At 56.8% G+C, this 27,237-nt stretch overlaps 11 protein-coding genes across 11 annotated transcripts; 6 read left to right on the forward strand and 5 right to left on the reverse strand.

Annotated features, from left to right (window-relative positions):
* Nucleotides 1-217: 217 nt before the first annotated feature.
* B0H64DRAFT_470677 (uncharacterized protein) lies at nucleotides 218-1,810 on the forward strand. The gene has a single exon (XM_062807843.1). The coding sequence runs from the start codon at nucleotides 266-268 to the stop codon at nucleotides 1,313-1,315; it is 1,050 nt and encodes a 349-aa protein (XP_062664117.1). The 5' UTR covers nucleotides 218-265; the 3' UTR covers nucleotides 1,316-1,810.
* Nucleotides 1,811-2,000: 190 nt separating this feature from the next.
* B0H64DRAFT_470678 (uncharacterized protein) lies at nucleotides 2,001-5,896 on the forward strand. The gene is made up of 3 exons (XM_062807844.1): nucleotides 2,001-2,430; nucleotides 2,507-3,459; nucleotides 3,514-5,896. The coding sequence occupies exons 1-3, from the start codon at nucleotides 2,146-2,148 to the stop codon at nucleotides 5,795-5,797; spliced, it is 3,522 nt and encodes a 1,173-aa protein (XP_062664118.1). The 5' UTR covers nucleotides 2,001-2,145; the 3' UTR covers nucleotides 5,798-5,896.
* Nucleotide 5,897: 1 nt separating this feature from the next.
* B0H64DRAFT_381304 (phosphatidic acid phosphatase type 2/haloperoxidase) lies at nucleotides 5,898-7,860 on the reverse strand. The gene is made up of 5 exons (XM_062802792.1): nucleotides 7,551-7,860; nucleotides 6,866-7,492; nucleotides 6,679-6,807; nucleotides 6,202-6,529; nucleotides 5,898-6,126 (listed from the first exon to the last, which is right to left on the reverse strand). The coding sequence occupies exons 1-5, from the start codon at nucleotides 7,628-7,630 to the stop codon at nucleotides 6,028-6,030; spliced, it is 1,263 nt and encodes a 420-aa protein (XP_062664119.1). The 5' UTR covers nucleotides 7,631-7,860; the 3' UTR covers nucleotides 5,898-6,027.
* Nucleotides 7,861-7,974: 114 nt separating this feature from the next.
* Nucleotides 7,975-8,709, reverse strand: B0H64DRAFT_381306 (uncharacterized protein). Its single transcript, XM_062802793.1, has one exon. It carries the CDS (start codon nucleotides 8,359-8,361, stop codon nucleotides 8,071-8,073), a length of 291 nt encoding a protein of 96 aa, XP_062664120.1. The 5' UTR covers nucleotides 8,362-8,709; the 3' UTR covers nucleotides 7,975-8,070.
* A 1,029-nt stretch (nucleotides 8,710-9,738) lies between these two features.
* Nucleotides 9,739-11,832, forward strand: B0H64DRAFT_448929 (peptidase S28; the record flags this gene model as incomplete). Its single annotated transcript, XM_062807066.1, has 7 exons — nucleotides 9,739-9,957; nucleotides 10,028-10,163; nucleotides 10,219-10,373; nucleotides 10,425-10,741; nucleotides 10,802-10,977; nucleotides 11,062-11,413; nucleotides 11,501-11,832. 7 exons carry the CDS (start codon nucleotides 9,739-9,741, stop codon nucleotides 11,748-11,750), a joined length of 1,605 nt encoding a protein of 534 aa, XP_062664121.1. The 3' UTR covers nucleotides 11,751-11,832.
* A 107-nt stretch (nucleotides 11,833-11,939) lies between these two features.
* B0H64DRAFT_369846 (uncharacterized protein) lies at nucleotides 11,940-12,821 on the reverse strand (the record flags this gene model as incomplete). Its single annotated transcript, XM_062802060.1, has 1 exon — nucleotides 11,940-12,821. One exon carries the CDS (start codon nucleotides 12,819-12,821, stop codon nucleotides 11,940-11,942), a length of 882 nt encoding a protein of 293 aa, XP_062664122.1.
* Nucleotides 12,822-13,566: 745 nt separating this feature from the next.
* Nucleotides 13,567-14,272, forward strand: B0H64DRAFT_437766 (uncharacterized protein; the record flags this gene model as incomplete). Its single annotated transcript, XM_062806291.1, has 2 exons — nucleotides 13,567-13,887; nucleotides 13,961-14,272. The coding sequence occupies 2 exons, from the start codon at nucleotides 13,567-13,569 to the stop codon at nucleotides 14,270-14,272; spliced, it is 633 nt and encodes a 210-aa protein (XP_062664123.1).
* Nucleotides 14,273-15,250: 978 nt separating this feature from the next.
* Nucleotides 15,251-18,054, reverse strand: B0H64DRAFT_19519 (kinase-like domain-containing protein). Its single transcript, XM_062799154.1, has 4 exons — nucleotides 17,680-18,054; nucleotides 17,124-17,542; nucleotides 16,528-16,772; nucleotides 15,251-16,477 (listed from the first exon to the last, which is right to left on the reverse strand). Exons 1-4 carry the CDS (start codon nucleotides 17,717-17,719, stop codon nucleotides 15,352-15,354), a joined length of 1,830 nt encoding a protein of 609 aa, XP_062664124.1. The 5' UTR covers nucleotides 17,720-18,054; the 3' UTR covers nucleotides 15,251-15,351.
* A 3,775-nt stretch (nucleotides 18,055-21,829) lies between these two features.
* B0H64DRAFT_19574 (uncharacterized protein) lies at nucleotides 21,830-23,179 on the forward strand. The gene has a single exon (XM_062799163.1). It carries the CDS (start codon nucleotides 21,982-21,984, stop codon nucleotides 22,960-22,962), a length of 981 nt encoding a protein of 326 aa, XP_062664125.1. The 5' UTR covers nucleotides 21,830-21,981; the 3' UTR covers nucleotides 22,963-23,179.
* Nucleotides 23,180-23,950: 771 nt separating this feature from the next.
* On the forward strand, nucleotides 23,951-25,076 carry B0H64DRAFT_19579 (uncharacterized protein). Its single transcript, XM_062799167.1, has one exon. The coding sequence runs from the start codon at nucleotides 24,096-24,098 to the stop codon at nucleotides 25,038-25,040; it is 945 nt and encodes a 314-aa protein (XP_062664126.1). The 5' UTR covers nucleotides 23,951-24,095; the 3' UTR covers nucleotides 25,041-25,076.
* Nucleotides 25,077-26,858, reverse strand: B0H64DRAFT_19578 (amidohydrolase 3). Its single transcript, XM_062799165.1, has one exon. It carries the CDS (start codon nucleotides 26,769-26,771, stop codon nucleotides 25,113-25,115), a length of 1,659 nt encoding a protein of 552 aa, XP_062664127.1. The 5' UTR covers nucleotides 26,772-26,858; the 3' UTR covers nucleotides 25,077-25,112.
* Between the last annotated feature and the right edge of the window lie 379 nt (nucleotides 26,859-27,237).

A 27,237-nucleotide genomic window follows, 5' to 3' on the forward strand; every position in this document is an offset into this window, starting at 1 on the left:
AGGTCGCATTCAAGATGTGGTTTACCATACGGTATCAATGCTGTTGTTCTCCATGTTGGTAGGCTCTGTTCGGCTGTGCAAATTCGACACACTTAAACCGGAATGGGCGCCTCTAGGATATAAACTACGGTAGCGAGGCGGAATCGAGAAATGGGAGTCATACAACCAAGCAGCTCACCACTCTTGACAACAATACTTTATCGGCACGGCTTAAAATCTCGCAGCAGTACCCACCACGCACGCCACGATCTAACAAGTAATTAGGATGGGGTCCTCAACTGACGAACTCATGGTGGACAAACTGATGAATGTTATCAAGAAGGCTGACATGTACTCTCAAGCAGGAGTGGCTGACAAGGTATGGAACTTCGCATTGGAGAACCCGTTTGGGATCGTCGTCAAGGGTGAGGATGAGCAGATGGTTCCCGTTATATTCTCGAAACCATTTGGGGTCATGTTGCCGGAGGTCGTCGCGCAATTCGAGGCCGACCCCCAGCTATCCGAGTACTTTATGTTTTCCGCGGGGAACACAATCGCGTTGCGGGCTAGGTTCTGTCATAAAGTAACGAAGGTGAACGACACCCTGTCCCAAATCCTGTGTGTGATCAGGAACCTCCCCGGGAAGCCGTTTGGCGACCTTGATCAGTTCTGTGATGCTTGGAATTTCAGGTTACGGAACGGGGTTCCGCAGGAGGAATACAGAGTGCCAGCCAACCTCGCTCATATTCTTGGCGTGGTCACTGATAGGCATGCCACCAGCGTCTATTCCGAGACAGAGGACGGCGATGTTTGTGTCTTAGTACGCAAGATGGCGGGCGAGGTGGAATGCTTAAGCACGCTGTGCGAGGCAGAGTATCTTGTCGCGCATGAGGCGGACGGACTTGAAGACGAACTCCGCAAGGCAGGCGAGCTTGTATACAATGATGATGAGGGAGTGGACGTGCTCAGTTACCGTCGGGCCGGATTCGTCTCGTTTCGCCATCTTCAAGACAGGACTATAGGGACTGGGGTCGCTGGGCTACCACACCTCGGTATCACCCACGTATTCGATTGCAAGGTTGTTCCGGGCTGGGACTTTAGGGCTGAGGAGGAAATCTCGCTTCAGGGAAGAACGCCCGAGGGAACGCCGGAGTGGATGACGCCGAAGGAGGTACGGGACGCACTGTTATCGGGAAAGTTTACCCCTGAGGCCGGTTTGGTTATGCTCGACTTCCTTTATCGCCACGATCTTCTCGGCATCTCCATGTCTGACGAGCAGAAGAAGGCTATGGAGGACGCTTTGCACCCACTGAAGGATATGTTGGTGGTGCCGTAAAGTACGTGACCTCCATGACTCCGAACGGGTCGTTTTCCCAGCCAAAACGAAGGAGTAACAAACATTACAATGCCTTTTAATGGCCCCTCTGGAATATTCCTACGACCCATCAAATATGAAATATAATCCAATGCCTGCCTTGTACTTGAATTGAAGCCCCGTATATTGTAAAGTTCTTTTCTTGGCTAAAGAGTTGGGCACTGTGATGACTCGAAACTCCTCGTGTGTTGATAGCCGTGATAGCCCAACCTTGTCCGTTCGAGGCGTGATTCGTAAGTTGCGGTGAAGCAAAGCACCAGTCGGAGTAACAGGTGGCTGAAATAAAGCATCTGCGGACTGCAGCAATGACGCCACTCGTGGAAATTGAGAATGGTCGGGTTGAATTTGCCTGGATAGTTACGGAGCAGATCTAGAATCAACCGTTGTCATTGCCTTGATCATCATATCGTCGTTGCCCGTCTCCCGCCGCCGTCCTGGGGAAATGTGAGCAAAACTGGAAGAGGCGAGTCTAGACTGCTCACGCAGCGAGACCTGACCTGCCACTGCAGCCCGAGTGATGCACGGGCAGCCCAGCGACTGACAGGGTGGTGGGGGAGTGCGGGGGAGGGGCATTCAGACCCACTGAAATTTATCTCCCCGTTGTCGGAGCTTGGCCCCTGTTGTCCACTGTCCCGCCATTGCATTGAGTCACCTCAGCAGAGAAATTTCGTCGTGCAACAAATTGGGTATAAGGCAGCCCGAGTCCCGTGGATTACGTCGGGTACGACGAGTTCCTTCTTTCCCACGACCGACAATCCAATAATACTCGACCCCATCACCCCTACTCGACAATGACCCAACTACCAGACCCCACCGTCGACCTCGACTGGTCGGGCTATGTCGGCTCGATTCAGGAACATTTCAAGACCCAAGCCGAGGCGCACCCCGAACGTCCCTGTGTCATCGAGACCAAGTCGTCCACCACCCCCGAGAGAAGTTTTACCTACCGTCAAATATACGAGGCTGCCAACACCTTGGCATGGTATCTGCACAATGCCGGCGTCACCAATGGGGACGTAGTCATGATCTGGGCCCACCGCTCCGTCGACCTGGTGGTGGCCCTTATGGGTATTCTGGTATAGTCTTCTGGTCCTCTGTACGGATACACATGCCATGAGTCGAGACTTCTAACCTCTCGGCCCAATGTTAAAGGCTTCCGGCGCGACAATGACCGTCCTCGATCCCGCCTACCCTCCAGCAAGGCAGCAGATCTACCTTGAAGTCTCCCAGCCCCGCGCGCTGCTGAGGATCGGACGGGCCACCGACGAGAACGGGCCCCTGGCACCCTTGGTTCAGAAGTACATCGACGACGAGCTACCACTCAAGACCGACGTTCCCGACCTCAGGCTCCGGGATGATGGTGTGCTCTACGGCGGCGAAGTTGACGGCCAGGACATCTTTGCGAGCGTGAGGCAACTCGCATCCTCCCCTCCCGACGTCATTGTTGGCCCCGACTCGAATCCCACACTCTCCTTCACATCTGGCAGCGAAGGGCGCCCCAAGGGTGTGCTGGGTCGCCACTTCAGCTTGGTCAAGTACTTCGGCTGGATGTCCGAGCGATTCAGTCTCTCTTCGGAGAGTAGATATACCCTCTTGTCCGGAATTGCGCATGATCCCGTGCAGCGCGACATCTTCACACCCTTGTTCCTCGGCGCGCAGCTACTAGTACCCTCCAGGGAGGATATCCAGCACGAGAAGCTTGCCGAATGGATGAGGGAGCACAAGCCGACCGTCACCCACCTCACACCAGCCATGGGTCAAATCCTGGTGGGCGGCGCCTCGGCAGAGTTTCCCAGCCTGGAGCATGTCTTCTTCGTGGGCGACGTGCTGACCACAAGAGATTGCCGCGCTCTCCGTCGCTTGGCCGCCAACGCCAACATCATCAACATGTATGGCACAACCGAGACACAGAGAGCTGTCAGCTACTACGAAATCCCGAGCCGGACAAGGGAACCCGACTACTTGGACAAGCTCAAGGACACTGTTCCTGCTGGAAAGGGAATGCAGAACGTCCAGCTGCTTGTCGTCAACCGGGAGAACCGAACTGAAATGTGCAAGGTGGGCGAGGTGGGCGAGATCTTTGTCCGGGCCGCCGGTCTTGCCGAGTGAGTCTTGAGTACCATTTAGTTGCTACCAGCTGCTGACAAATACCATCTTAGCGGTTATCTGGGAGACCAAGCGTTGAACGAACAGAAATTCCTTATGAATTGGTTCGTCGACAACCAGAAGTGGGTCGACGCGGATCTCAAGACCAGCAAGGACGAGTCGTGGCGGCGCTATTACAAGGGGCCTAGGGATAGGATGTACCGAACAGGAGACCTCGGGCGCTATCTCGAGTCCGGGGATGTGGAATGCGTCGGCCGTGCCGACGACCAGGTCAAGATTCGCGGCTTCCGCATCGAGCTGAACGATATCGACAGCAATCTAAGCCAGAACCCTCTCATCCGCGACTGCAAGACCCTGGTCCGGAGAGATCGTAACGAGGAACCCACCCTCGTCAGCTACGTCGTTCCCGAAGACAGGGAATGGCAGCGCTGGCTCCATGACCGCGGGCTGGCCGATGTTGAGGATGAAGGTGTCGAAATGGGGTCAGTCACAGTCTTCCTGAAGAAGTACAGGAGGATGCAGACCGAGGTGCGCGACCACTTGAAGACCCGGTTGCCGACCTACGCCGTGCCCACCATCTACATTGTCCTCAACAAGTTGCCCCTCAACCCCAACGGAAAGATTGACAAGCCTAACCTCCCCTTCCCCGACGTTGCTGAGCGTGTCGAGGATGCGTCAGAGGAGGACTTGAAGAGCTGGGAGTCTCTTACCGAAACCGAGCGGACCGTGGCCCAGCTGTGGGCTGATGTCATCCGCGGGTTGAACCCGAAGACCATCCAGAGGGAGAATGGGTTCTTCGATCTCGGCGGACACAGCCTGCTAGCTCAACAGTTCCTCTTGACTGTTCGCAAGAGCTTGGGCACCGATGTCCCGATCAATACGCTCTATGAGCACCCCAGCCTGGCTGGCTTCAGTGCCCAGGTCGACAGGATTCGGAACAACGACACCACCACTGTTGGTCCCGAAGCTGGGGAGGCTGCCTACGCCAAGTCCTTGGACGAGTTGCTGCACCAGCTACCTGAAAAGTACCAGTCCGCCGACGGTGAAGCCCTCGCTTCGGCTGAGCAGCTGACCATCTTCCTTACCGGTGCGACTGGTTTCTTGGGTTCCTATCTTGTACGCGACGTTCTTGAGCGGACGGCGCGGAATGTTAAGCTTATTGCGCACGTCCGCGGTGTCAAGGAGCCGTCCGCGGCTCTTGCCCGCCTCCAAAGGTCTCTCCAGGGCTATGGCTTGTGGAAAGAGGAGTGGGTAGGGAGGCTCAGCGCTGTTGTGGGTGATCTGTCCAAGCCCCAGTTGGGTATCGACGATGCCACTTGGCAAAGTCTCGCGCAAGAGGCCGACGTCGTGATTCATAATGGCGCCACCGTCCACTGGGTCAAGCGATACCAGGACATGATGGCCGCAAACGTTCTCTCCACCGTCGATGCCATGCGCCTGTGTAACGAAGGGAAGCCGAAAGCCTTCTCCTTCGTCAGCTCGACTAGCGTCCTGGATACCGACTACTACATCCACTTATCCGACCAGCAAACCAGCACTGGTCAGGGCGCCATTATGGAGGAAGACGACATGAGTGGGAGCCGGTCCGGGCTTGGCACCGGTTACGGCCAGACCAAGTGGGTATCGGAACAGCTCGTCCGGGAGGCCGGTAAGCGCGGCCTTCTCGGGTCGGTCGTCAGACCCGGCTACATCTTGGGCGACTCTGAAACCGGTGTCTGCAACGTTGACGACTTCTTGATTCGCATGCTCAAGGGCTGCATCCAGCTGTCTTCGCGGCCGCACATCATCAATACGGTCAACGCCGTCCCGGTCAACCACGTCGCGCGCGTCGTGGTCGCGTCCGCACTCAACGCGCTGCCGGGCGGCGTCCACGTCGTCCACGTCACGGCCCACCCGCGCCTGCGCATGAGCGAGTACCTCTCCATCCTCGAGTTCTACGGCTACACGACGCCCGAGGTGACGTACGCCGCGTGGAAGGAGGAGCTCGAGAAGTTCGTGTCGGCCGGCGCGCTCGAGAAGGACCAGGAGCAGCACGCTCTCATGCCGTTGTACCACTTCTGCATGAACGACCTGCCCGCCAACACCCGCGCCCCCGAGATGGACGACAGGAACGCCGTGGCCATCCTCAAGGCCGATGCGGACCGCTGGACCGGCGTTGACGACAGCACGGGTCACAGCGTCAGCAGGGAGGACGTGGGTAGGTATCTAGCGTATCTGGCCGAGATCAAGTTCGTTGGGCGCCCGAGCGGGAGGGGCAGGGCGCTGCCCGAGTTGAAGCCTGAGGTGTTGGCTGCGCTGGCCGTGGGCGCCACTGGCGGGCGTGGTGGTGCGCCTTAGAAGGGGGTTCGGTTGGGCATAGACAAGATAAAAGCGATCCGTTTGTATGTTTCACCAGTTAGAGCGAGAGGATTTATGCTACATTGCATTGAAGAGGACATCGAGGGGTACACTCTCGCGGATACCATTGACATTACCCTCCTACACTGTCGTTCGCGCCAGGTTCCCACCATCCCGGCCACAGCCTCAGCAGTCGATTAACAAGCACCACCCCATTACGCACTACGCACTCAGAACTTATCCCAATTAGCATCAAACTGCTTCAGCGTCTCCTTCGCCACCCTCTGCCCCAACGCCACACCCTCCACCCCCGCAAAAGTAAAGTGAATCTGCAGCACCTCAAAGTCAGCACCCCACCCTAACAGAACTCACTCACAACACAACCAAGAAAATAAAAAGCTCACCCCGCCAAACACGCGACTCGCCGAATTCTCCTCCGCCGCCTCCCTCAGACTCGTATACGTCCGCTCGATCACCCCGCGCGCGTCCAGCGTGACGTTGCTGCTGACCGTCACCCCCGGCGCGGCGAGCTCGTCGCTGCCGCCGTTCCACGCCTGCAGCACGGCGGATGCGGCGCCGCCGAAGGTGGAGTGTGTTGAGACATAGTCCGGGTGGCTGGGTGTGGGCCGTAAAAGGGGCGTCCAGGACGGGTCCGAGATGTCCCGCCCGGAGGAGACCCAGGGCGTGGGGTGGTGGATTGCGGTGATGGGCCGCCAGCCGAGGTGCGTGTATCTGTGGTGGTGGGGAGGGGGGTTAGTGGTGGTGGGTGGGTGGATGGATGGATGGGGGTTGGGGAAAAGGGAGGGGAGGGGGGTAGGGGCGGGATGGCTAGGAAGAGGTAAGGGGTAAGAGGAGGGGAGGGGGGGGGGGGGGGGACAAACTTGGAGTCCCAGGAGGCGATGCCCGCGTTGGCGAGCGCGTAGTTGAGCTGGGCGTAGAACTTGGCTGAGTCGAGGACCTTGGTTGTGAACTTGTCACCGACGAGAGCGCCTGCGAAACGGTTCCATACGCTTGAGGTGATGGTTAGTGACTAATTAAGGGGTTGGTCACAAGGTGGTATGGACTCACGTAATGGAGGATTCGCGCCAGAAGTAGGCCGTGTCGGTGTCGTACTCGGACCTGGCGCTCGAGTCGAGCGAGCCTTGTTCTTTCACGTACAGGAGCTCCTCCTCGTATTGCTTCGAGTCGGTCGGGGGCGGCGGAGGGGGCCGGAAGCGCGTGATGTCGCCCAGGCCGGCGAACGGTCTCACAAACTGGGCCTGCGGGGTGTCGGGGAAGGGGTTGGCACCGGGGCTCTGCTGGTAGACGCCAGGTTCCTTGGGGCCGTAGGTGAAGTCGAGGAAGTTGGTGATCCCGTCCTCGGCGCGGGCTTGGGCAACCGCAGCTGCCGCCTTCTGGCCGGTTTGAACTGCCTCTTTGCCTTTCTTGGAGTTGGGGTCCAGTCCAATGGCTGGGATGATGGCCCGCAGGGAAGCATCGACTGCATTGTAAAGGCGGCTTCCGTGGAAGACCCAGAGGGCGGAATTGTGGGCTGCGTGAGAGACAGCCAGCTGCTGGAACTCAAGGCTTTCGTTCTTCGACTTCACCGCAGCTTGGTACACTGCCGCCTGCACAATGGCCTGATACCATGCTGAAGGAGGCGACTGCAAGCCCCCGATGACGGTCCCGTTAACAAAAGTTGCCGACTGGTCGACCCTTGTTGAACGTAAGCAGGGGGTTATCAGCATGTGGAGTGAAGGAAGGGGTATGGTACCAGTAGTAGACAATGTCCCCAGGGTACGCGGCGTTGACGACTGTGGCGGCAGTGGCCAACGTGAGAAGGGATAGCTTCATCTTGTTAAAGAAGAGGTCAAGTGACTTCGATAATAAAGTGCCGGCTGAGTCCCAAACCCAAGACGCAGGAACCCGTCTGTTCCCGGCAGTGGTGAAGCGGGAGGATGATCAACGCATTTAAGCTATTGCTGCCATGGCGAATGTGAACCCATCACTGTCTCGGAAACCAGGTTCCCGGATGCTAGGTAAGCAAGCAATGGCGCAAGCTGCAGTAGTAATTGACAATAACATGAAGCCCGGCACACCTGCTTGCCTATGCCCGATGCGATGTGACATCCTTTCAGCTTGTCCAAGAACCTGCCTCTTTGGTCATCTTGGCGCAGCTAAACCGTAGCACATCCCGCGGGTAACCAGTTGACGCAACTTCAGGTCCCAGGGGGTTGAGCCATCCGGGTGAGATCCGCAGTATTGCGCCATTTTGCGGCGCTTCTTAGTGCGGGCTACAACACTGATTCGGGGAATGTCGACACCCACATGGGTCTTTTATTGTTGATCACGATCTTATAGCGCGGATGCTGAATCTTCTCAATGGTAAACACACCTCGACCCCCACGTGCGCATCTGCTATCGAAAGGCAGAGTAGTATCCCGTCGAATATCGGCACCGAACGAGAATGCTCCCGGGTGAGTAAGGCTCACCGGGGCCGGCATCAGGTAATCGCCCATGTCGCAGGCTTTTCGGTTGTGAAGTAAGATGCAAACCATGGGCGCAAAAAGTACGACTCGGTCCATGATAGTGGAACAATGTCATCCCTATCCCTCTTAACTACCTCCAGTACCTAAGTACCTAGGTAGCAGGGGCTTTATGCATAGGTCACTTACAGCTATTCCCTATCACTGCGGAGTGCTAAAAGACGATATTCTTGCTTAGGCAGGTTATAGCATGTTTTGACTCTATTACCTGGGTAATACAGTTGGCCAAGCTTCGTCGGTTTCCAGTCATTCGGTATCTCTCTTACAACTTGATTTTCTATGTTGGGTACCGAGGTAGATATGTACCTAAACAATCATTGTTTGGTTTATACCTATTCATTCTTTTCCGAGACTCAAATTGTCGAAACCCCCCCTCCCCCCTGTTCCTCCCGGTGACGTGAACTCACCCCCAACTTTGGAGAAGCCTGAATAGGTACCTAAGGAGCGACGGGGAGAGAAAGTCCGGCCAAAACTCTTTTCATGTCTGCCAGCAACTTAAAAAGAAAGGGAAAGTCTTGGCTTCGACAGGACTAGCCCCGTCCGTGGTATTTATACGCTGACCGCCTGCGCCATGCCCCTCCAACTTGCTCATCTCATCGACTCAAACCACGCTTCCCCGCGCAAGCAACCCCTTCCCCGGCCCTTCTTTGCGTTCCCGAATACCACTTCCCCAACATTACCAGGGTCGCAATCTGGTCGAGCGCATGCATCTGCCGGGCCAGACGCGCTTCTTCTGAGTCCGCTCCATGGTTTAGATTACCTTTCCCTTTGACGCGTCAAGCCACAGCCGCTTTTTGGTATAAGATGCGCCCGTTATGATTCAGATATTGCAACTTAAATTTACGGCAATAGCTGCTCGGGCGTCATCAACGGGTGGCAGCTTTAGCCGGGCGAACCGGGTCCCCAACTCACCCGTCTCGTGCACGACCACGTCCCGGATCAGCGTTTGCAGGGAAGATGTTCGCATGGGAGCCGTTCTAGAACGAGTTGACCGTGTCGTGATTGAGAGAGTGTCCGTTGTCGATACCTAGTTTTGATGCAGATCGACCATTGACATGTTGTTAGAACCCTGGTCATGGACAGGCCACAGCTATCAACCCAGCTCAACCCAGACCCAATCAACCAAGCCATGGAGAGTGCTCCGTGCTAGAAGACCTCCCCATATGACCTACTAACTTACCCAGCCCCTTCACCCGTACCGTTACACTAGTTCCCCACAATGATCCCTTCGCTCGGTACTTGAGAATGTGCCGTTGCTGTAACTCCAGCTTTGGCTGATAATAAATATGCCGACCTTGTTGTGTCTGCGGGTCAGATAATGGTTCTCATGGTGTGGGCTTTCTTTCCAAAGCCATCACCTCTCATACCGAGTCGCTACAAAAATACAGGGACCGTTCCTGCGACAAGTTGTCCGCCATGAAAATCCCAGCCGGTGCAGTGTTGCCGCTTGCGCCTTGGATCGCACCCAGGGCAGCACTGAGAGGTGTCCAGGATATCACCTCCGAGTCTGCCCAGGCTGTCATCCGTGCTGCCGGCCCCAGTGCCAGTTGTGAATGGTTCCCACAGCCGCTAGACCACAAGAACATGAGCCGTGGAACATGGCAGCAGCTGTACTGTGTCAACCCTCAGTGGTGGGTTCCAGGATCCCCGGTAACTTTATCTCACCATCCCTCTTCTTCGGTCATTCACTAAAGTCCCCCGGCAGGTTGTTTTGATGACGCCAGGGGAGATGCCCATTACATCAGCCATCAACTCCGGGTACGGATACTCGTACTTGAGCAACACGACCATGTCCGGCACGTACGCTGAGATTCTCGGGGCAGCGGCGGTTGTGATTGAGCGTCCGTACAGTATCAACCGCTTGAGACAGCTCGCGTCTGCTAAGTCCAGCCCCAGATCGATATTTCGGCGGATCCTCCCCATACGATGGATTTGATTCCCGCACCCTCCAGTACCTCAGCATGGATCAGGCGGCTGAAGACATTGTCAACTTTGCCAAGAACGTTGTGTTCCCATTCGACAAGGAGCAGACCAGTGTGGCCTCCAAGACGGCAAGTTTAAACAGCCGGAAAAGTAGAAACGTACGACTGACCGAAACATAGCCCTGGGTGTACTGGGGAGCATCCTATGCGGCAACACTGGGCGGCTGGATCGAGCATTTCCATCCTGGCGTCTTTCACGCCTTTCATCTCAGCAGCGCCACCGTCGAAGCCAACACTGAGAACTGGTACTACTACGATACTATCAGAAAGGGGATTGATGCCTACCGCAATGACACGAGCTGCAGTCTCGCTCTTACTGAAGTCGCCGACTTTGTTGACAAGTTCTTGCTCGAGTCACCTCAGGACGTGGCCAAAGTGGACGCGGTGAAGCAGTATTTTGGCGCCACTTTCCCCATTGCTGATGACGACTTTGCCTAGTGAGTAGTCTTCCTAGCACATTGATGTTCCTCACTTTAATGCTGACATACCCTGCCCAGTGCCATTGCTACTCCATTCCGGTACTGGCAAGAGACAGGAGGTTACCGTGATGTTCTCGAGATGTGCGACGCCATTGTTGGTCCCGCTGATCCCGAAGAGCACGAGCTCCTCGGTACTATTTCCGCTGCGGTCGGCAACTACGCCGCTTATTTCAGAATGAACTTCCGTGACTCAAGTAAGCCTGACTGACTTCTTCTATCACAACCCCCCACTCCACGCATGAAAACCCCCAAACCTAACAACCTCACCCCCACAACAGCATGCACCTACCTGGACACCTGGGGCCAAGACGACCCGCTCTGGTGCCTCAACACGCACGACCTGCTGAACCCCTTCTTCGAGGCGCGCACGCTGGGCAACCCGTGGCGGACCTGGTACTGGTTCCTGTGCAACGAGCCGCTCGCGTCGTGGGCGACCGGCGCCCCGGAGGGCGAGCCCTCCATCGTCTCCCGCACCATCGGCGCCGCCTACTGGCAGCGCCAGTGCGAGATGCATTTCCCCCCCGTTGATGGGCAGAAGTATGGTAGTTCGAACGGCAAGACCCCGGCGAGTCTGAATATGGCGACGGGGGGGTGGTTGAGGAACTCGACGAGGGTCATTTGGACGGGCGGGTGAGTGGCCTCGGGGCCCTTTTTATCTTTTGGGCGGGTCGTTCCGCCGCGGGTTGTGGGTTTTGCTGACCTTGTGGTTGCTTAAAGCGAATTCGACCCCTGGAGAGCCACCAGCATGTCCAGCGAGGTTCGCCCCGGTGGCCCGCTTCAGTCGTCTGACAATGTCGCCGCCTTCATTATAAAGAATGCCCAGCATGGTGACGACGCGTTCACCCCGAGGGCACTGGCCAACCTCGGTATGAAGGTCAACCCGGAGGTGGTCAAGGTTCAGGAGCAGTCGATCGAGCTTATAAAGTTGTGGGTCAGCCAGTACTTGGTGGGCCATGATGGTGAGTAGGCCGGGGGAGGTTGGCTTTGCAAGCGGAAGGGGGTGTGAGTCAACATCGAAGATTGATTGCCATGTTGGCTTGACAAGAGACACAAAATTTAGGATCTTTGTTTGATCATGCCGTCCGAACCTCCTCCGTACATATGTCCACTCTCGTGACGAGTTGATTTGTCTCATTCTTGCCGTCTAAGCGGTGACCTAAGAAGGGAGTTTTCGCCTGAAGGATCCCAGATCCCATACAGGGCTACGTAGCTTATCGGTGTCGATGAATATCTTCAGTAGCGTATCCAAGAGTCCAAAAAGTCCTATCAAAAATGGTATGAGTTGATCCACGCGCCAGAGGCCCCCCATGCCTCCCATCTGGTTCGCCCGAATCAGATACTCGATAGCCACGATGGAGATGATAATCAGTGTCACAGACAACAGCGCCAGCCACCCATTCGGCCCATCGTCCCCACCTTGACGTGCCTTTTCCTCCTGCTTCGACCCCGCCGGCGTGGCGTCATATATTCGCCTAACCATCAGGAAAAAGAAGGCCAGGACGCCGATGATGGCCGCGGCTCGGGCAAGCCCTTGCATGCCTGGGTTCTCTGCAGTGGCCCGGCCAAAGAACACGACTGTCTCGCAGGGGAGCCCATCGACACCGTTGCCGGGACGGGCCTCTAGCTGGGTGATGCCGCCGAACCACAGCCAGGCAATGTAGCCCGACAACAGAGTGTAAAAGGCCATCCGCACGACGCGGGAGAGCAACCCGTAGGTAGACGTGTTTCCACTCAGCGCGGATAGCGAGCCAAAAAGCAGCCAGAAGCCGACGGCGGCGTCGGCAATGCGCAAGGAGCCGGTGCTGGTATACAACAGCATGACAGAGAAGACGCCGACCTGTAGGATAATGTTGATGGTGCGGTGGAGCATCTCGTACTCGAAGGCGTTGTATGTCACTATTAAGGTGATTATCCACTGGAAATAGAAGCCCAGTCGGATCCCGATGCCGTAGAGGTCTGCGTCGCTGACCATGGCGCAGGGTTCGGTAAGGATGGCGGCGTCAGCCGCAGACACGAGGCATTGTGCGGTGGAATCCATCTGGACTCCTGGATAGTGACACAAGAGCTGACTTGAACTATTCGTGTGAAGAGGATGAGATGGATCGGTGAGCTGATGATGGAGGGTGGGTAACTCTGCGGAAAAGAAGTTGAAAGACAGCGCGAGCATAGGACTAGATAAATAGGTCTGACTGCTCAAGGGGCCTGATTCAGCTTGACAAGGATACCCAGAAGCATATCACAAAAGTGCACAATTATTTGACGCGGGTGCCGCACCCTGAAAGCGCCCAGCCTTGTCGGGTTAACCGGCATATTGATGACCACCTCGGTAGGTACATAAGCAGGTAGGTATCGGGTGTCGGCATCGATGTGTGATACACAGCCTGCTGTCGGACAACATGAATTTCGGGGGCTCGGTTTGATGTATACACACCAGAAACCAATAGGGATTCCTAACGAGGCTGAACTTGATTGTAGCTGCTGTAAGTGCTGTTCAGCTGCTGCGAGAAAGGTAGAGGATGTCAAATAGGATCTCGACACGAAAATGCATGATCATCGCGCATATAGCGGCAGCTGAGGAAATTAATGACAAGGCTCCGGCTCCCGGCCGATACGAATTCCCGTTGGCAAAGGCGGCCAGCATAGGTGAGGAATGTGAAGACAGTATCGCTCCGATATAAAAGCCCACCGGTCGTCAAGGACTCACGGCGTCTGCTCTGAACTCTCCGTACGCGGACTTTTCCTCGAAACATCCAAAGTAGACTGACCGTCAAACAAACACCATAATGGAGCAGCAACCCGTATGTGGCTTCGAGGGCAACAACGACCTCTACGGACTCGGGCTGCGGACCGGTCTCTACATCCAGTATGTCTCCCTCGCCCTCGCCAACTTCCTGAGTCAAGATCCTAGGTCGAATCGGGCCGATGTTGGAGAGCCCAACGAGAACAAGAACTCGGGAATCCACTACCTACGAGGTGTCGCACTTGTCTACATTCTCGCCAACTTCATAGCTCTCCTCCACGCGAACCGGAACCGATGTGTCCGTGATGTGGAGGTGGTCATCCTGCTCCTAGAGCTACTCCCGCAGTTGACCCCCATGGTAAGGGTAAGCAAACTTGTTTTTTGTCTTATTACCTACACTACTGTCGTTATGGCATGTGCTGAGATCCGCGACGTAGCCGCGCCCAGAACTCCGAGACCTCATCAAGCATTATCCCGAAGTGAGCGAGTTGCACGCAACCGTCTTGTTCTTCGTGGTGCGCGCCTTCATCATATACCAGGCATACTTCTGGTGGCGGGGTATCAAGGTTCTCCCCTCAACACCTTGCGAGGAGTACATCTGGGCCTTCGTGCAACCCAGACGACTACATAGTGGGACGCTCAAAGCCATATTCCGAGTGCTGTTCACGATCCTCAGCATCGGTGCTTTCATTGACGCCCTCCGTTTCTTTCGCAAGTCTCGTCGCGACCGTAAATCTACCCTACCTTAGCCATGCAAGGTGGTTTGGTCAACTACTGACCAGGTACATTGGTATCTATCTAGGGAATCCACCCCGGAAGCTTTGCGGACTCTGCACGCCGAAAAAGTCATACACAGAGTGGCTAACTGAAAAGGTTACCAAACGGTCGAGTCTGACCTTCACGACCCTTGTTTTCATCTTCTCGGTTGTGGCAGTCGAGATGACGATTCGGGTGAACAATATCTCGGGGGTTGATGAGGTTAATTCAGCAGGCCAGGTGATCGCTCTCCTGGTTTCGCTGGGGACTTTTCTGCATGTGGTGATTGCTCAGGCTAGGGCAACATGAGCGCATCGGAATGGGATGGATAATGGAATATCGTGGGTTTGTAGCTAGCAGTAGAAACCATTACTCCAAGACGAAAAGATCCTAATCGAAGCGAGAGCTGGCTGTAGGAGTCAAGTACCAACGCGAGCCCAGTCCAAGAAGCATGCCATGCGGGTTTCCCACCCGCTCCCGACACAGTCACACAACAACTCTGCAACCTTTAGGGGTAAAATTCAGGGGCAAAATTCAGGGGCTAGGGTTAGGGTCGATCCCTCAGGGGCCACCTGAGCAGGGAGGGGATGAGCCAAAAGGCCAGTAACCACAACACGACAGAATCCAACGACCAGGCCACACCAAGCGCTCGTGAACCCCTTTCTTGCACAGACTCTTAACCGCAGTAGCACACACACAGACAGGAGACTTTCAAGGCTGACTCAAAAACAAAGATTAAAACATGCCTCCAACACCTCCCATGAAGATCCCTACAAAGATGGACGAACCACAGCCATCGACAACAACCAATGCATAATTACATGACATGGGCGTAAAGCGAACGTAGCCGGCTCAAGCGAAGCGAAAAAAGAAGAAGATGCCCAAAGAAGGGCGAAGCAGAGTATACCTAAAACAATGCTGTTACCGAACCCCCCCCCCCCCCCCCCCCCCGCTTACCCCCCCTTACCCTACCCCCTTACCCTACCCCCTAACAACCATCCCCAACAACCGTCCCGCAAACCCACAACCCAACACCGCGGCGACCTCACCCCAACTTCTCAGCACCGGCATCCTACGCCATCTGAGCAGCGGGCTTAACACCACGACGACCAAGCAGGGTGGCGCCGTCGAGGTTCAGCTCAAAGGCGCCCTTCTGGCGGTTGCGCTCGCGCACCTGTTGGCGGGCGGCGGCGGCGACGGTGGCCGAGTGCTGGCCGTAGCCACGCTGCTCGGTAGCAGCGGCAGCCGCAGCGGGCGGGGGGTGGGCCTTGCGCTCGCGGTCGCGGCCGCGCTCGCGCTGCTGGTCCTGGTCGCGGATCTGCGTGTCCCGCATGCTCTGCTCGAGCTGCTGGGTGGTGGCGGCGGTCGAGCCCGCGGCCTTGGCGCCGGCGTCCTCCTCGGCCATTTCTTGGTCCCCGTCCTCGTCCTCCTCCTCGTCTTCGTCGTCCTCGTTGAGCCCGCCGAGGCGCGACAGGCCGCCGGCCTTGGCGCCGACTTGTTTGCGGCGCTTGCCCTCCTCCTCTTGGCGGTGGACGGCGTAGCCGACGTCGAAGACCTCGCGCAGGTTGATGGCGGCGGGGGAGCGGAAGTCGTAGCGCTTGTCGCCGTCGACGAGCTTGGTCATGTCGAAGGCGCGCGCGGGTTGGTCGCCGGTCGAAAAGGCGCTCTTCCTCTCGTCGCGCGGCGTGGGGCCGGACTCGCGGATCCAAGGGTGGGCGAGGAACTCTCTGATGGTGTAGCGCTTTTCCGGGTCGACGCAGAGCAGGTGCGAGATTAGGTCCTGCGCTGACTTGCTGATGTCGTCCCACCATGGCGAGAGGAACGTGTACTGCCCCTTGGCGACCTTTTCGGTAAGCACCTCGATGCTCTCATCGTAAAATGGCGGGAAGCCGCATAGCAAGGTATACAACACGCAGCCCATGGCCCACATGTCGACTGACTTGGAGTACCGTTCATCCTTGACGATCTCGGGTGCTGTGTACCCGACAGTGCCGCACGGTGTCATGGTCTGGTTATCCCAGACGATCTTAGAAAGGCCAAAGTCGGCGATCTTGATCTGCCCGATGCCGCCCCCGCCAACACCCCTTATGAATTCACCCTCGTCAACCTTGTCTTCGTCCCCAGGCTGCTTAGGCTTGGGGTTCTTTGCCGGGGTGAATGGGATGGGGCTGAACAGAATATTTTCGGGCTTGATATCACTGCCAAACCTGTCAGTACATGGGAGCAACACGACCAGGGAAGTCCCTACCGATGCACGATCCCCCTCTCCTCATGCAGGTACTCCAGGGCGTTCGCCACTTGTGTGATGACGTGCCGTGACAGATCCTCACTAAAGTACGTCAGGCGCACAATTTGGTGGAACAATTCACCGCCTGGCGCAAGCTCGAGGATGATGTAGTAGTACTGGCGAGACTCGGCGAAATCGATAAGCCTGATGATGTTGGGGTGTTCGGTCTGGCGCATGATTTGCACCTCCTTCAGGATGTTTGCCCTCTATAACCACGGTTAGCGCTTGTGTCTGGCAACAAAAAAGACCAATCGCAGCATCCCCGGCGCTTGACTCGGGAGGTAAAAAGCAGGCCACCGACAGCCTTGGAGTTGCCTCGTAGTCACCGTCGATGGATTGCCACCCACACGCAAGATGGGACAAAGAAAAGGAGGATCCTCGCACCTCTGCGGCCCTGGGAGCCTTTGGCTTAAAGTCGGGATGAAGATGTCTGCTGCCCTAGAAGAGGCCCTGGTGTCGGTAAAGGGCGGCTGGGCAGAAAGGAAAGGAAGAAACAAGCACAGAAAGAGGAAAACAGATAGGCGAGACAACAACATGGGCGCCGTAATGTCACATACCTGCATGCTGTTCATCTCGAATTTGCGGACAACCTTGATAGCAACCTCGCCATTGTCCCCCTCGCGATCCCGAGCGCGGTAGACGTTGCTGAACGCTCCATCACCCATCTTCTCGAGGAGCTCCCAGCGCTCGAGACCCGGGTAGTGCGGGAACTTGCTCTTGCTTGCATTCTCCTCAGCTACGAGCTTTGCGATATTCTCGTCGGGGACGCGTTTCTGCGACTTCGTCTTGATGTCGATGGCCTGGGGTTGCGCGGGTTCATATTGGGTCGTGGTCTGGAATTTCGCAGCAGTGGACGTGCCGATCTCGGGGTCCGTGGCTCGTGACGGCGCGGTGCTCTTCGGAGCCGGTTGTTGTTTTGACGGTGAGCTGTCATTCTTCGCTCGCGGCGGTTCGTCGGCCACGCGGGCTTGCTTGCCTGTGCCCATGACCATGACATCAGTTCCCGTTCGTCCCAAAGGGTCCCATACATCCACTACAGCAAAGGGCCGACCCGTGCGCTCGCACAACCGACGTCCTGCTCTCGCCTGGAGCGCGGGGTGGGGAAAGACCTACCATGGCGGATGAAGTTTTTAAGTTGTTGTATTGTCGACATGGTGGGCGTGTGCGACCTTTGTCCCCCACTTGTTCTCTTTTTTTATTCTAGTCTGTGTTTTTTTAAGACAGAGATGGAGGGGCGCTCGATATAGCAGGGTCGGACGGGATGCTGCCGAAAAACTGGGGATCGGCAGAGCAGCGCAGCGGCGTGAAATACCGCCAAAAGAATAAAACGCCGGAAGATCTCGGACGAAGAGGAGGCTGCGCGCTGGATGCTCGGGAAACGGAAGAGGCGATGCGAGGCGACAACGACGGGCGATTTGCGACTGCACGAAATGGACGACGATGTTGGTGAATGAAAGGGGTGCTAGAACTGAATAGGTACGGCAGGAGGCCGGCGTGGTGGGGATTGCGGCGGATGGGGAGGTTTTAACAGGGCGGATGCGGGAAAGAGCAGGGTTTTGGGGCAAAAGCCAAAAGCCGGTAAGGTTCAAGACCGGACCAAGCTGGAAATAAAAGGCGAGCTCGTGGCGGGTACCTCAAGGTTGAACTCAATGACTGCAAAACCAAGGCACTGATGTGCAGAGGGGTGTAACCGATCAGTGGTAGTTAGGCGGGGGATAGCTTAAAGGACTTCCTAATGCGCCGTGTTCGTTTTTGCTCAGGCACCCGCTGTCATCATCGTTTTCATCATCGGGCAAATCTGGCTGAGCTCCGGGGGACTGGGAATGGCGAATGGGTCACCTGGTGAGCCTACCGCGCAGGCACACAAGCCTATGGATGGCAACCTCGAAGAAGCTGCCCGAGACACCTCGGGCAACAAACTTACTACGGATACGAATACTGCACTCTGTGACTATCTTACCTGTTACCTTGCTCGGCGGGGTCCGGAAGCAGCAGCCAGCAACTGCGGGATGCATGAACGTTTTGTTGTTCCAATGGACGGATGGATCAGAAAAACAGACGAGTCAAGTTTGCAGCGGGACGGAACGGATGGGAGACCACGGAGACCTCTTGCTCCCTCCCTCCCAATGCGCCGCACCATGGCACCACCAGGCCACCAAGAAAGAAAGCTTTCAAGGTCATGCTGCTTGGCGGAGGCGGGCAGTTGCCCTGGCTTTCACAGCTGGGCATTTCCAGATCTGCCAGATTGGTGCAAGGGGCCCTCGCAATGACGTAGTGCGCAGCGTCATGGCGCCTGGAGCGGAGATTAGCGCGGGCCTGGCATCAGCTGCGTCACCCCTCCCCCCAATGGGAAGCAGGCAGCGCTGTGGGTTCACAGGGGATTCTCCCATCCGCATCTGCGAGAAAGTTTGCTTTGCCCAAGCCTCGCAGTGCCTTGCCATGCTTGCCCGCAACCGTGCCGAGTGCTCCGGGGCGACGGCCTAGTCAGGCTGTCAGGGTATCGAAAAACACGCGATGGGGTGGTGACATTAATAATACTCGGGAATCCCACCATTTTCCGGCCAACGTTCCTTTTTTTTTTTTGCTGGGATTCGCACTCGCTCCCGCTCCTCTTTGACGACGGGATTTCTCCAGCTCCCTTTACCCCGCATCGTCACTGCCAAGACGGCAACGGCACACGCCCTGTCTTTTTCTGCTTCTCCGGCAGTCCGGCACGTCAGCGGAGGACCCTGAGTCGCGGCCTGCGGGCCGTCCAATACAGAGCTAAATAAAGCCCACGCCACTGTTTTTTTCGGCAGGTTCCAGCTGGCGGGGGGTCCTGAAGACTTGGCGGGGGGTCCTCGGCACCACTTCGGGGAAACCTGGCGGGGGGTCCAGAATTTTTGACCCCCCGCCAAGTCAATGAGTAATACCACTATTTTAGTTACAGGTAATTAAGTGAAATATTATAGCATATGTTCAACATATGGAAGAAAATATATAACCTTAATTCTAATTTTATTCCAATTTTAAAAAACTAACTTTAAAATTAACGTTAAAAATAATTAACTCTACTAAGCATATGCTGGGTATATGCCTTGTATATATATATAAGATATATTATATTCTAACTTTAACTTTATTCTTAATGTTGAACCCTAGAGTTCAGATTACTAGTGCTGTGGCCATCTGGGGGGCTCTACAGTACTGTAATTGAATTCGTATGGCCTGTAGCTATATACTGGTATCTTGGTTGTGGCGGTACGATTACTGGGTGGCTAGCTATCTTAGTTTGAAGAAGGTTGGTTCTTCTTTTCACTAAGTGTTAGTTTCTCCCGAATCGAGCTACCCTGCACCTACCCTGCACCTGGGTTTCCCAAGCGAGCTACCCTGCACCCGGTTGTTCCCAACCGGCCTACCCTGCACCTCTTGGCATCCCAAGCGACCTACCCTGCACCGGTGGTTGGCTCCCAAGCGGCCTACCCTGCACCGCTTGGCCCCAACCGGCCTACCCTGCACCGGTTTTTAAGGTAGTAGTGCAAGTGGGCCCGGGCACTTCTGGGTGCGGCTGCGAGCAGGTGAGCCCATTTTTAGTCAAACCTATACAAATGAGTTTTGCGGGATTCAGTTTTTTACCACTAAGACCGCTGGGCCGAATTCGGCACTGTGCCCCGGTCGGTGGGTATATGAGAAGGAAGTAGTAAATCCAACTCCAGTGGTTAAGATAGCAAATATAGAGGCATTCCCAAAACAATAGTGGTCTACCTACTAAATTAACCACTGTTATAGGGCCTAGGCCCTGTAATTACTGCTGGTAGCTAAGCAATAGTACTGTGCATTGCTTCCCCAAAGTGCATTGTAAGCCCTGTTAGTGTGTGCACTACAGGGCCTCACCCACCTAAATCTAATTACTTAATTTTATTCTTATTCTAATTCTTAAAAAAAACTAACTTTAAAAATAACATTAAAGCTAACTTAACATTATAATTAACCCTATAGGCATATGCCTAGCATATGCGATAAGATATACTCTAACTCTAATTCTAATTCTATTTTTAACCCTAACCTTATTCTAACCCTAAAACTAACTAACTTTAAAACAACCCTAATTCTAATAATTATAATTTTATTTTAGCTCTACATATGTATAGCATATGCCTAGATATTACACTTTAATACTGGTAATAAATAATCTTAATCTCGAGTGGTAATTAAGAAGACCTAGCGGGGGGTCGAAAAATCTGGACCCCCCGCCAGGTTTCCCCGAAGTGGTGCCGAGGACCCCCCGCCAAGTCTTCAGGACCCCCCGCCAGCTACAACCTCTTTTTTCGGGGGATGCGATGCATCATCTCGGTGGTGTGACCTCTCCTTGGGACGACCGCCGCTGCGACGACGATTGTTAAAATTACTCGTTCCCCGGTCTTTTTGTTATACACAGTAAACTCGAGACAAAATTAACTAGACAGTACACAGCAAAGCCATAGGTTGATGCCACCATTCCCAAGCTCGATTTGCAACTTGCACGAAACTCGTCAGGAACCCGGTGAAACAGCCCCAGTGAGCGTGACAAGCATGGGGCTGCCGCATGGAAAACTGTCGATCTGGTCTGGACCGAGGTCCGTCTCCCCGATGTCGACATTCACAAATTGTGGCTTGAAAAGAGGAGCCTGGACGTCATGACTATTGCGGTATGGAGTAGTACGGACAGTTGCTCAATATCACTCCACGCCCTGGGGACCCGCGGCTCCCGATCTGTTTCAAACCCAATGGATGCTCAACTCCTGTTGGGTCGATGAGGCCCATCATCTAGACTGACTCTCGCTGTCGCCTCGGCTTCGCAAAAGCCAAGGGACTGATGTGCAGACTTCCAGTTGGTCGAAGGAGCCAAATTGGAGGTTATGCCATGTAACCCCAGTTGCCGAAAATGGCTGGAGCAGGCCCGAGACAACGGCGGTATGGCGTGATATATCCAACCTTCTCCAACTTCTGGATTGTGTAGTATACACAGTCACACAGTGTACCCGAGCGTGCATCCATGCCGCCCCCGGGACACTGCCGTGACTGCTCCACACACAGAGTTCGGCTTTCCGAGCGCCTGAATCTCCACCGAGAAAGCCGCTCAAAACCCGCATTACCCCGGGGGTCCACCGGAGAACACGCGGCGCGGGGCCGATATGGTTTCCACTATGTTCGGCCGCTTCTGACTCCGCTCCGTCTCCTGCAAGCCGAATTTCTCACTACCACCGCAAGGAATACGATGGCGTACCACTGCACGGCATTTCCTTCCCCCGCTTTCACTAACCCAAAAGCAAGCCGTCCGAGGCCACAAATGGCTGGAATGTGTCCTGCCAAGCCTGCTGTCGTCAGCTAGACGGGCAAACACAATTACCGAGGCGAGTCGATGAGGTGTTAAACCATGACGGGAACCATCTTGCCATGGGCGACGGTGTTCCCTTCAAATATATTCGGCTGTTCTCCCCGTTCTCACGTCCCGTGCTCTGCTCCTCTCCACGGCAAACCAATCCCAATAATCTACAGAACCGGCAAAGCACTATGTCGATCCCCCGCCGTGTCCTCGCCGTCATCGGCTGTGGTGGCATGGGCCTGGCCACAGCCCGGCGTCTCGGGGGCGGCCGGAAGATCCTCCTCGCCGACTTCTCCCAAGCCAACCTCGACTCCGCCGCCAAAACGCTCGGGGACGACGGGCAAGATGTCGAAACCCACCTTGTTGACGTAGCCAACTTCGACTCAGTCCAGGCCTTCGCCACAGCCGCCGCCGGCGCGGGGCACATCGACGCCGTGGTGCACACGGCCGGCCTCTCGCCGACGATGGCGCCCGCCAAGCGCATATTCGAGGTCGACCTGCTCGGCACCGCCAACGTGATCGACGCCTTCCAGGACGTCATCCCGCCCGGCGCCTCCCTGACCTGCGTCGCGAGCGTCGTCCGCCTCCGCGAGAACCCTTCCCCGGAACTAGCCGCCTTCCTGTCCTCCGCGCCCCGCGACCAGCTGCTCACCACCAAGACCCTGCTCGACATCGACGCCGACGGCGAGGACGCCTTCGACCAGGGCACCGCCTACAGCCTGTCCAAGGCCGCCAACTTCCTGCGCGTGCAGGCCGCCGCCCGCCCCTGGGCCGCCCGCGGCGCCCGCATCAACTGCGTCAGCCCGGGCATCGTCATGACCCCCATGATCCGCCTGGAGATGGAGTCGCCCCTCAAGCCGGCCGTCGACGCCATGATCGCCGGGACGCCCCTGCGGCGCGCGGGCTCGCCGGACGAGATCGCGGGCGTGGTTGCGTTTTTGGCGGGGCCCGATGCGTCGTTCGTTACGGGGGCTGATATTGTGGTTGATGGTGGGTTTATGGCCGGCAGTCAGGGGACTTGGGTCAAGGAGGGGGGTAAAGAGGCAACCTAGGGCAGGGCTTGCTTGCGCGTCTTGTGTTGATCTTACTGAGTGATGATCTGAGCCTGGTTTGTTTGTGTTTGGTGTTTTTGGCCGGGCTTTTACACTCCTTGGTGGCTCAAATGAACGCCGCGTGGTCCACCACCCTGCGTCTTTTCCGCCCGTTTCCTGATCGCCAGAGCCACCGCTCTCATTCCCTTCGAGTTCCGGTCCTTTTCTTGGTAATGATAATCGTCTGGCCGATGACGGTAGCAGCTGATATGATCACTGCCTGAAATATATTGCCCATCCCGGGACAAGTCGGGAACCTCCCTCTGTCCATAGGCACCTTACACATTCTTATAAACTTTATCGTCGTCATCGCGGCCCAAACGAGACGAATCCCAGCGACCTGGTCTCTTCAATATTTTGGCCCACCAAAACACTAGCGTTCCCGTGCAGTGCCATGCCGAAGAGGTGCACTCGGCACGCGGCCGCGCAAGAATCCTACTGTCCCCAGAGTGAACCAGGCCCAGACCGACTGCCAAGCTGCGACCGGCCACCGACGTCCATGTGGGTTGGTGGAGTGACCGGCCCAGTTACCCCCCTTGTCCCCCAATGCAAGGTCGTCTCCCTCCGAGCTGCCCAGACGGGATTGGACGAGCCAAGCAGTCTTCCACTTTCGGTCAAGACTTCCCCAGTCTTCAACGGCTTCCCGGGATATTACCCGATCTTGGACCTCATTTGGACAAACAAGGGCACGCCAGTCCAAGACCACCCAATGGCCGGAAACGAGACGTTCCATGCTCCGGCTTGACCGCCAGGACCACTCACATTTTGGTAACACCCTCCAAGACACCCCTCCGATGCAAGCATGGATCGATCTGGCAGCGTGGGAATTCGGTGTTTCTCCCTACAGGCCAGTCATATTTGGTGTTCGGAAGAGCATGCTCCTGGATATCGAAGATGGGCAACATGGAGCAGGGCTCCTTGCCTCCCCGCCATCTGATAACTACGTGCTCAGTCCCAAGACCTCCTCCCTGTTTCCCCCTCCATCTTGGCCGTAACGATTCTGCATCTTGGATGATGCACGCCGCGAAGCTTGTTTCTCGTCACGGAAATCTGGCGGATCAGGAACAGCTCTTGGGAACCAGTGAGCTCCCAACATGACAGCGACAAGCATCGCCAAGTCGGCTGGCTTCTGGGCAGGTGGGCTTCTTCTTGGCCTGGGCATACCGTATCTCCCGAACCTCTCGTCTCCTCGGCTCGCGTCCTTGGTCGGCGACTTCCCCATCCCAGACTACCCCTTCGCCTTTCCGTTTTTCAAAGATCAAACAACGGCCGCGGCCTCACCTCCCGAGAACGCACCATTCGTATGCGACACTTCCCACACCTACCGAACCGAGCTGGTCTCGCTGGACCCCCTAATCATCTACATCCACAACATCATCACGCCGATCGAGATCGCCTCCCTCCTCGAGACCGCGGAGCCGAAGTTCGCCCCGTCCCAGGTAACCAAAGGCGGGCGGAAGCAGCACACATCGGACCGGACCTCGAGCTCGGCCGGCCTGCCGCGCGACGACCCGGCCGTGCGGTGCGTGCTCGACCGCGCGCGCACCTTCCTGGGCACCATGATGCGGGACGGGTGGGACGAGATGGGCCCGCCGCAGCTGGTCCGCTACAGCGAGGGCCAGAAGTTCAACGTCCACCACGACTGGTACGAGTACCCGCAGTGGGCGCCCGACGGCAGCACCCGCAAGTGGAACCGCGTCGCGAGCTTCTTCGCCATCCTGGAGGACAATTGCACGGGCGGGGAGACGCATTTCCCCTATGCGCAGCCCATAACGACCCCGAGTCCGAAGGGTGAGATTATGTGGCGGGGTGGGGTGGCTCAAACGGAGGGGGAGGAGGAGGAGGTCCGGCCGCTGTGGAGGGAACACGAGGATGGGGGGTTGGCGTTCAGACCGGTTGCTGGGAACGCGGTTTTCTGGGTGAACCTGCATGCGAACGAGACCGGGGACCCGCGGACGAAGCATGCTGGTCTACCATTGGAATCAGGGCGAAAGACGGCTATGAATATCTGGCCAAGGCGGTACTACTCAACCGACTAAGGATAGATACAATGAGGATGCAAATACAGCGCGAGCATCCTACCAAGCACTGGCAGCGATATTATGCTACCCCTATGCCGACCAGGCCTTCTCGCCATCGAACCAGGTCTCAACTACCTTTGCTTCCATGAGCTTCTCCTTTTCCCACTCCATGTCGACCACTACAAAGTCGGCCTTATGCCCCTTTTTGAGAACCCCTATCCTGTGGTCATCAAAACAGCTGTACGCCGCGCCCTCTGTCCCCGCAGCCACCGCCTCGCACAGCCCGAGCGAGAAATGGGGGTTCACCGTCCTCTCCATCTCGGGCTCCCGATACGACCTCCTCGTAGTTCCGACGTAGATGTTCCCCAATGGCGTATGCGGGGCGGTAGGGGCATCACTCCCGAGCGCAAGCGGCGCGCCTAAATCAGAGAACTCGCGGTAAGCGAAAGCCCGTCCACACCTGTGCTCGCCCAGCAGCTTCGGCCACGCCTTCAGAATGGCTGGGTCGGCATGAACCGGTTGGATGGATGCGGTAATGCGCCCCTTTCCGAGGCGAGCGGCGTCCTCCTCGGTGGTGAGCTCGAGATGTTCCACGCGGGGCCGGCGTTCCGGACTCGCAAACTTGGTCAGGATATCCACTACCATCTTCATGGTTGCATCCCCGATAGCATGGAGTGCGATCTGTAACCCGGCCTCATCCGCCCTCCGCACAACCGGCTCCAGCTGCTCCGCCGTCCACAGCGGCACCTCGGTATGCCCGTTATGCGCGTACGGTTCCGACAGCCCTGCCGTGCAAGCATCGACAATCCCATCACAGATCACCTTGATCCCCACGATCCTACAGTCCGGCGTCGTGTCGGCATTGAACTCCCCCGCCAGCTCGATCGCCCTCTCCACCTGCTTCAGCATATCCCTCTCCTCCTCGCACGGCTTCACCAACCAATACGCCGCGATCCGCATCGGAATCCTCCCCTCCCTCTTCCCCCTCAGCGCCTGCAAGGCATCCCACCCCCCCTCATCCATCGCCATATCCACCATGCCCGTATACCCCGCCTCATGATACGCCGCCACCGCCGCCTCAATCGCGCCCATCCTCTCCTCCACACTGGCCACACTCGCCAGATACGGCCACACATACGTGATATTCGCCGCCTCACTAAACACCCCGACCAACCCGCCCCCCTCATCCCTCTCAATCACCCCCCCGGGCACATCCGCCCACTCCTTCGCGCCGAGCTCCTCCATCCCGGCCGTATTACACCACGTCGAGTGCAGATCCTTGGAATCCACCAGCACCGGCCGATCCCGCCCCGGCACGTCCAGCCCATCCAGATCCGACGCGCGCGCCCCGTGGGGGGTCATGCTGTGCATCCAGCCGCGGGCCAGCAGGCGCGGCGCGTGCGGGTGGGCGGCGGCGTGCGCGCGGATGGCGGCCTGGATGGCGGGCAGGTCGGTGCAGCGGCCGAGGTCGAGCTTGTTGAGGGCTTGCCCGAGCAGCATCAGGTGCATGTGCCCGTCGACGAAGCCCGGGAGGAGGGTGCGGCCCGCGAGGTCGTGGATTGTGGTGGTGGAGGGGGAGGCGAGAGCGGCGGTGATGGGGGGGTCGGTGGCCGTGCCGACGTGCGAGATTTGGGTGCCGTGGATGAGCATGCATGATGCGAAGGTGGGTTGGCCGTGCAGGCCCGCGTTGGTGCCGGGCTGCACGCCGGACTGGAAGATCTTGCCGTTGGTGAAGAGGTGGGTTGCCATGGTGCCGGGTTTTGGGACGGCTCGTGCTGCTGAGACTGAGAGTGACGTCTGGGTTGACCGGGGTCTGAGAGCGGAACGGAATGTGAGGTTAATGTGAGGTTAATTTGTTAATATGCAGTGGGTGTGTTTGCTGGTGTAACAGTTCTGGGCTGGGCGGTCTTGGGCACCGGCGCATCTATGTAGGGACCATCCATCTGGTCTGATCTGATAAGCCGAGCGGCATGTTCCTGAAAGTTCCTAGTGCGGACCCCCTCCACCACTCTTGTCTCAGAACTGCCCACCAAGAGGTGGACTCGGGGGAGCGGGGTTGGGCTGGGCCGAGGACCGGAGCATCGGGCCAGGGGCTGATCATACTCCAGCAAGAGATACGAGAACAAGTCCCCAACCCGGCCAAGAGGGTGATCTTGCTCGAGAGCCGCATGTGGCCGAGATATTTTTAACGCGAGCTAACTACACTAGAAGTGGA

The sequence above is a fragment of the Chaetomium fimeti genome (genome assembly GCF_033439085.1).
Source record: "Chaetomium fimeti strain CBS 168.71 chromosome Unknown B0H64scaffold_1, whole genome shotgun sequence".
Taxonomy (NCBI): domain Eukaryota; kingdom Fungi; phylum Ascomycota; class Sordariomycetes; order Sordariales; family Chaetomiaceae; genus Chaetomium; species Chaetomium fimeti.

What these genes read in the sequence shown, in the direction of transcription:
- B0H64DRAFT_19579 (XM_062799167.1), top strand. Translation starts at nt 24,096, where the DNA reads ATGACAGCGACAAGCATCGCCAAGTCGGCTGGCTTCTGGGCAGGTGGG.
- B0H64DRAFT_381304 (XM_062802792.1), bottom strand. Translation starts at nt 7,630, where the DNA reads ATGAAGCTATCCCTTCTCACGTTGGCCACTGCCGCCACAGTCGTCAAC. An exon ending in TGGCGCGAATCCTCCATTAC is followed by an intron (nt 6,808 to 6,865) that starts GTGAGTCCATAC and finishes CATCACCTCAAG; the next exon opens with CGTATGGAACCGTTTCGCAG. An exon ending in ATCGCCTCCTGGGACTCCAA is followed by an intron (nt 6,530 to 6,678) that starts GTTTGTCCCCCC and finishes CCACCACCACAG; the next exon opens with ATACACGCACCTCGGCTGGC.
- B0H64DRAFT_470678 (XM_062807844.1), top strand. Translation starts at nt 2,146, where the DNA reads ATGACCCAACTACCAGACCCCACCGTCGACCTCGACTGGTCGGGCTAT. An exon ending in TGGCCCTTATGGGTATTCTG is followed by an intron (nt 2,431 to 2,506) that starts GTATAGTCTTCT and finishes CCAATGTTAAAG; the next exon opens with GCTTCCGGCGCGACAATGAC. An exon ending in CGGGCCGCCGGTCTTGCCGA is followed by an intron (nt 3,460 to 3,513) that starts GTGAGTCTTGAG and finishes ATACCATCTTAG; the next exon opens with CGGTTATCTGGGAGACCAAG.
- B0H64DRAFT_470677 (XM_062807843.1), top strand. Translation starts at nt 266, where the DNA reads ATGGGGTCCTCAACTGACGAACTCATGGTGGACAAACTGATGAATGTT.
- B0H64DRAFT_19578 (XM_062799165.1), bottom strand. Translation starts at nt 26,771, where the DNA reads ATGGCAACCCACCTCTTCACCAACGGCAAGATCTTCCAGTCCGGCGTG.
- B0H64DRAFT_381306 (XM_062802793.1), bottom strand. Translation starts at nt 8,361, where the DNA reads ATGGACCGAGTCGTACTTTTTGCGCCCATGGTTTGCATCTTACTTCAC.
- B0H64DRAFT_19519 (XM_062799154.1), bottom strand. Translation starts at nt 17,719, where the DNA reads ATGTCGACAATACAACAACTTAAAAACTTCATCCGCCATG. An exon ending in TAAAAACTTCATCCGCCATG is followed by an intron (nt 17,543 to 17,679) that starts GTAGGTCTTTCC and finishes TCATGGGCACAG; the next exon opens with GCAAGCAAGCCCGCGTGGCC. An exon ending in GAGAGGGGGATCGTGCATCG is followed by an intron (nt 16,478 to 16,527) that starts GTAGGGACTTCC and finishes CAGGTTTGGCAG; the next exon opens with TGATATCAAGCCCGAAAATA.
- B0H64DRAFT_19574 (XM_062799163.1), top strand. Translation starts at nt 21,982, where the DNA reads ATGGGCGACGGTGTTCCCTTCAAATATATTCGGCTGTTCTCCCCGTTC.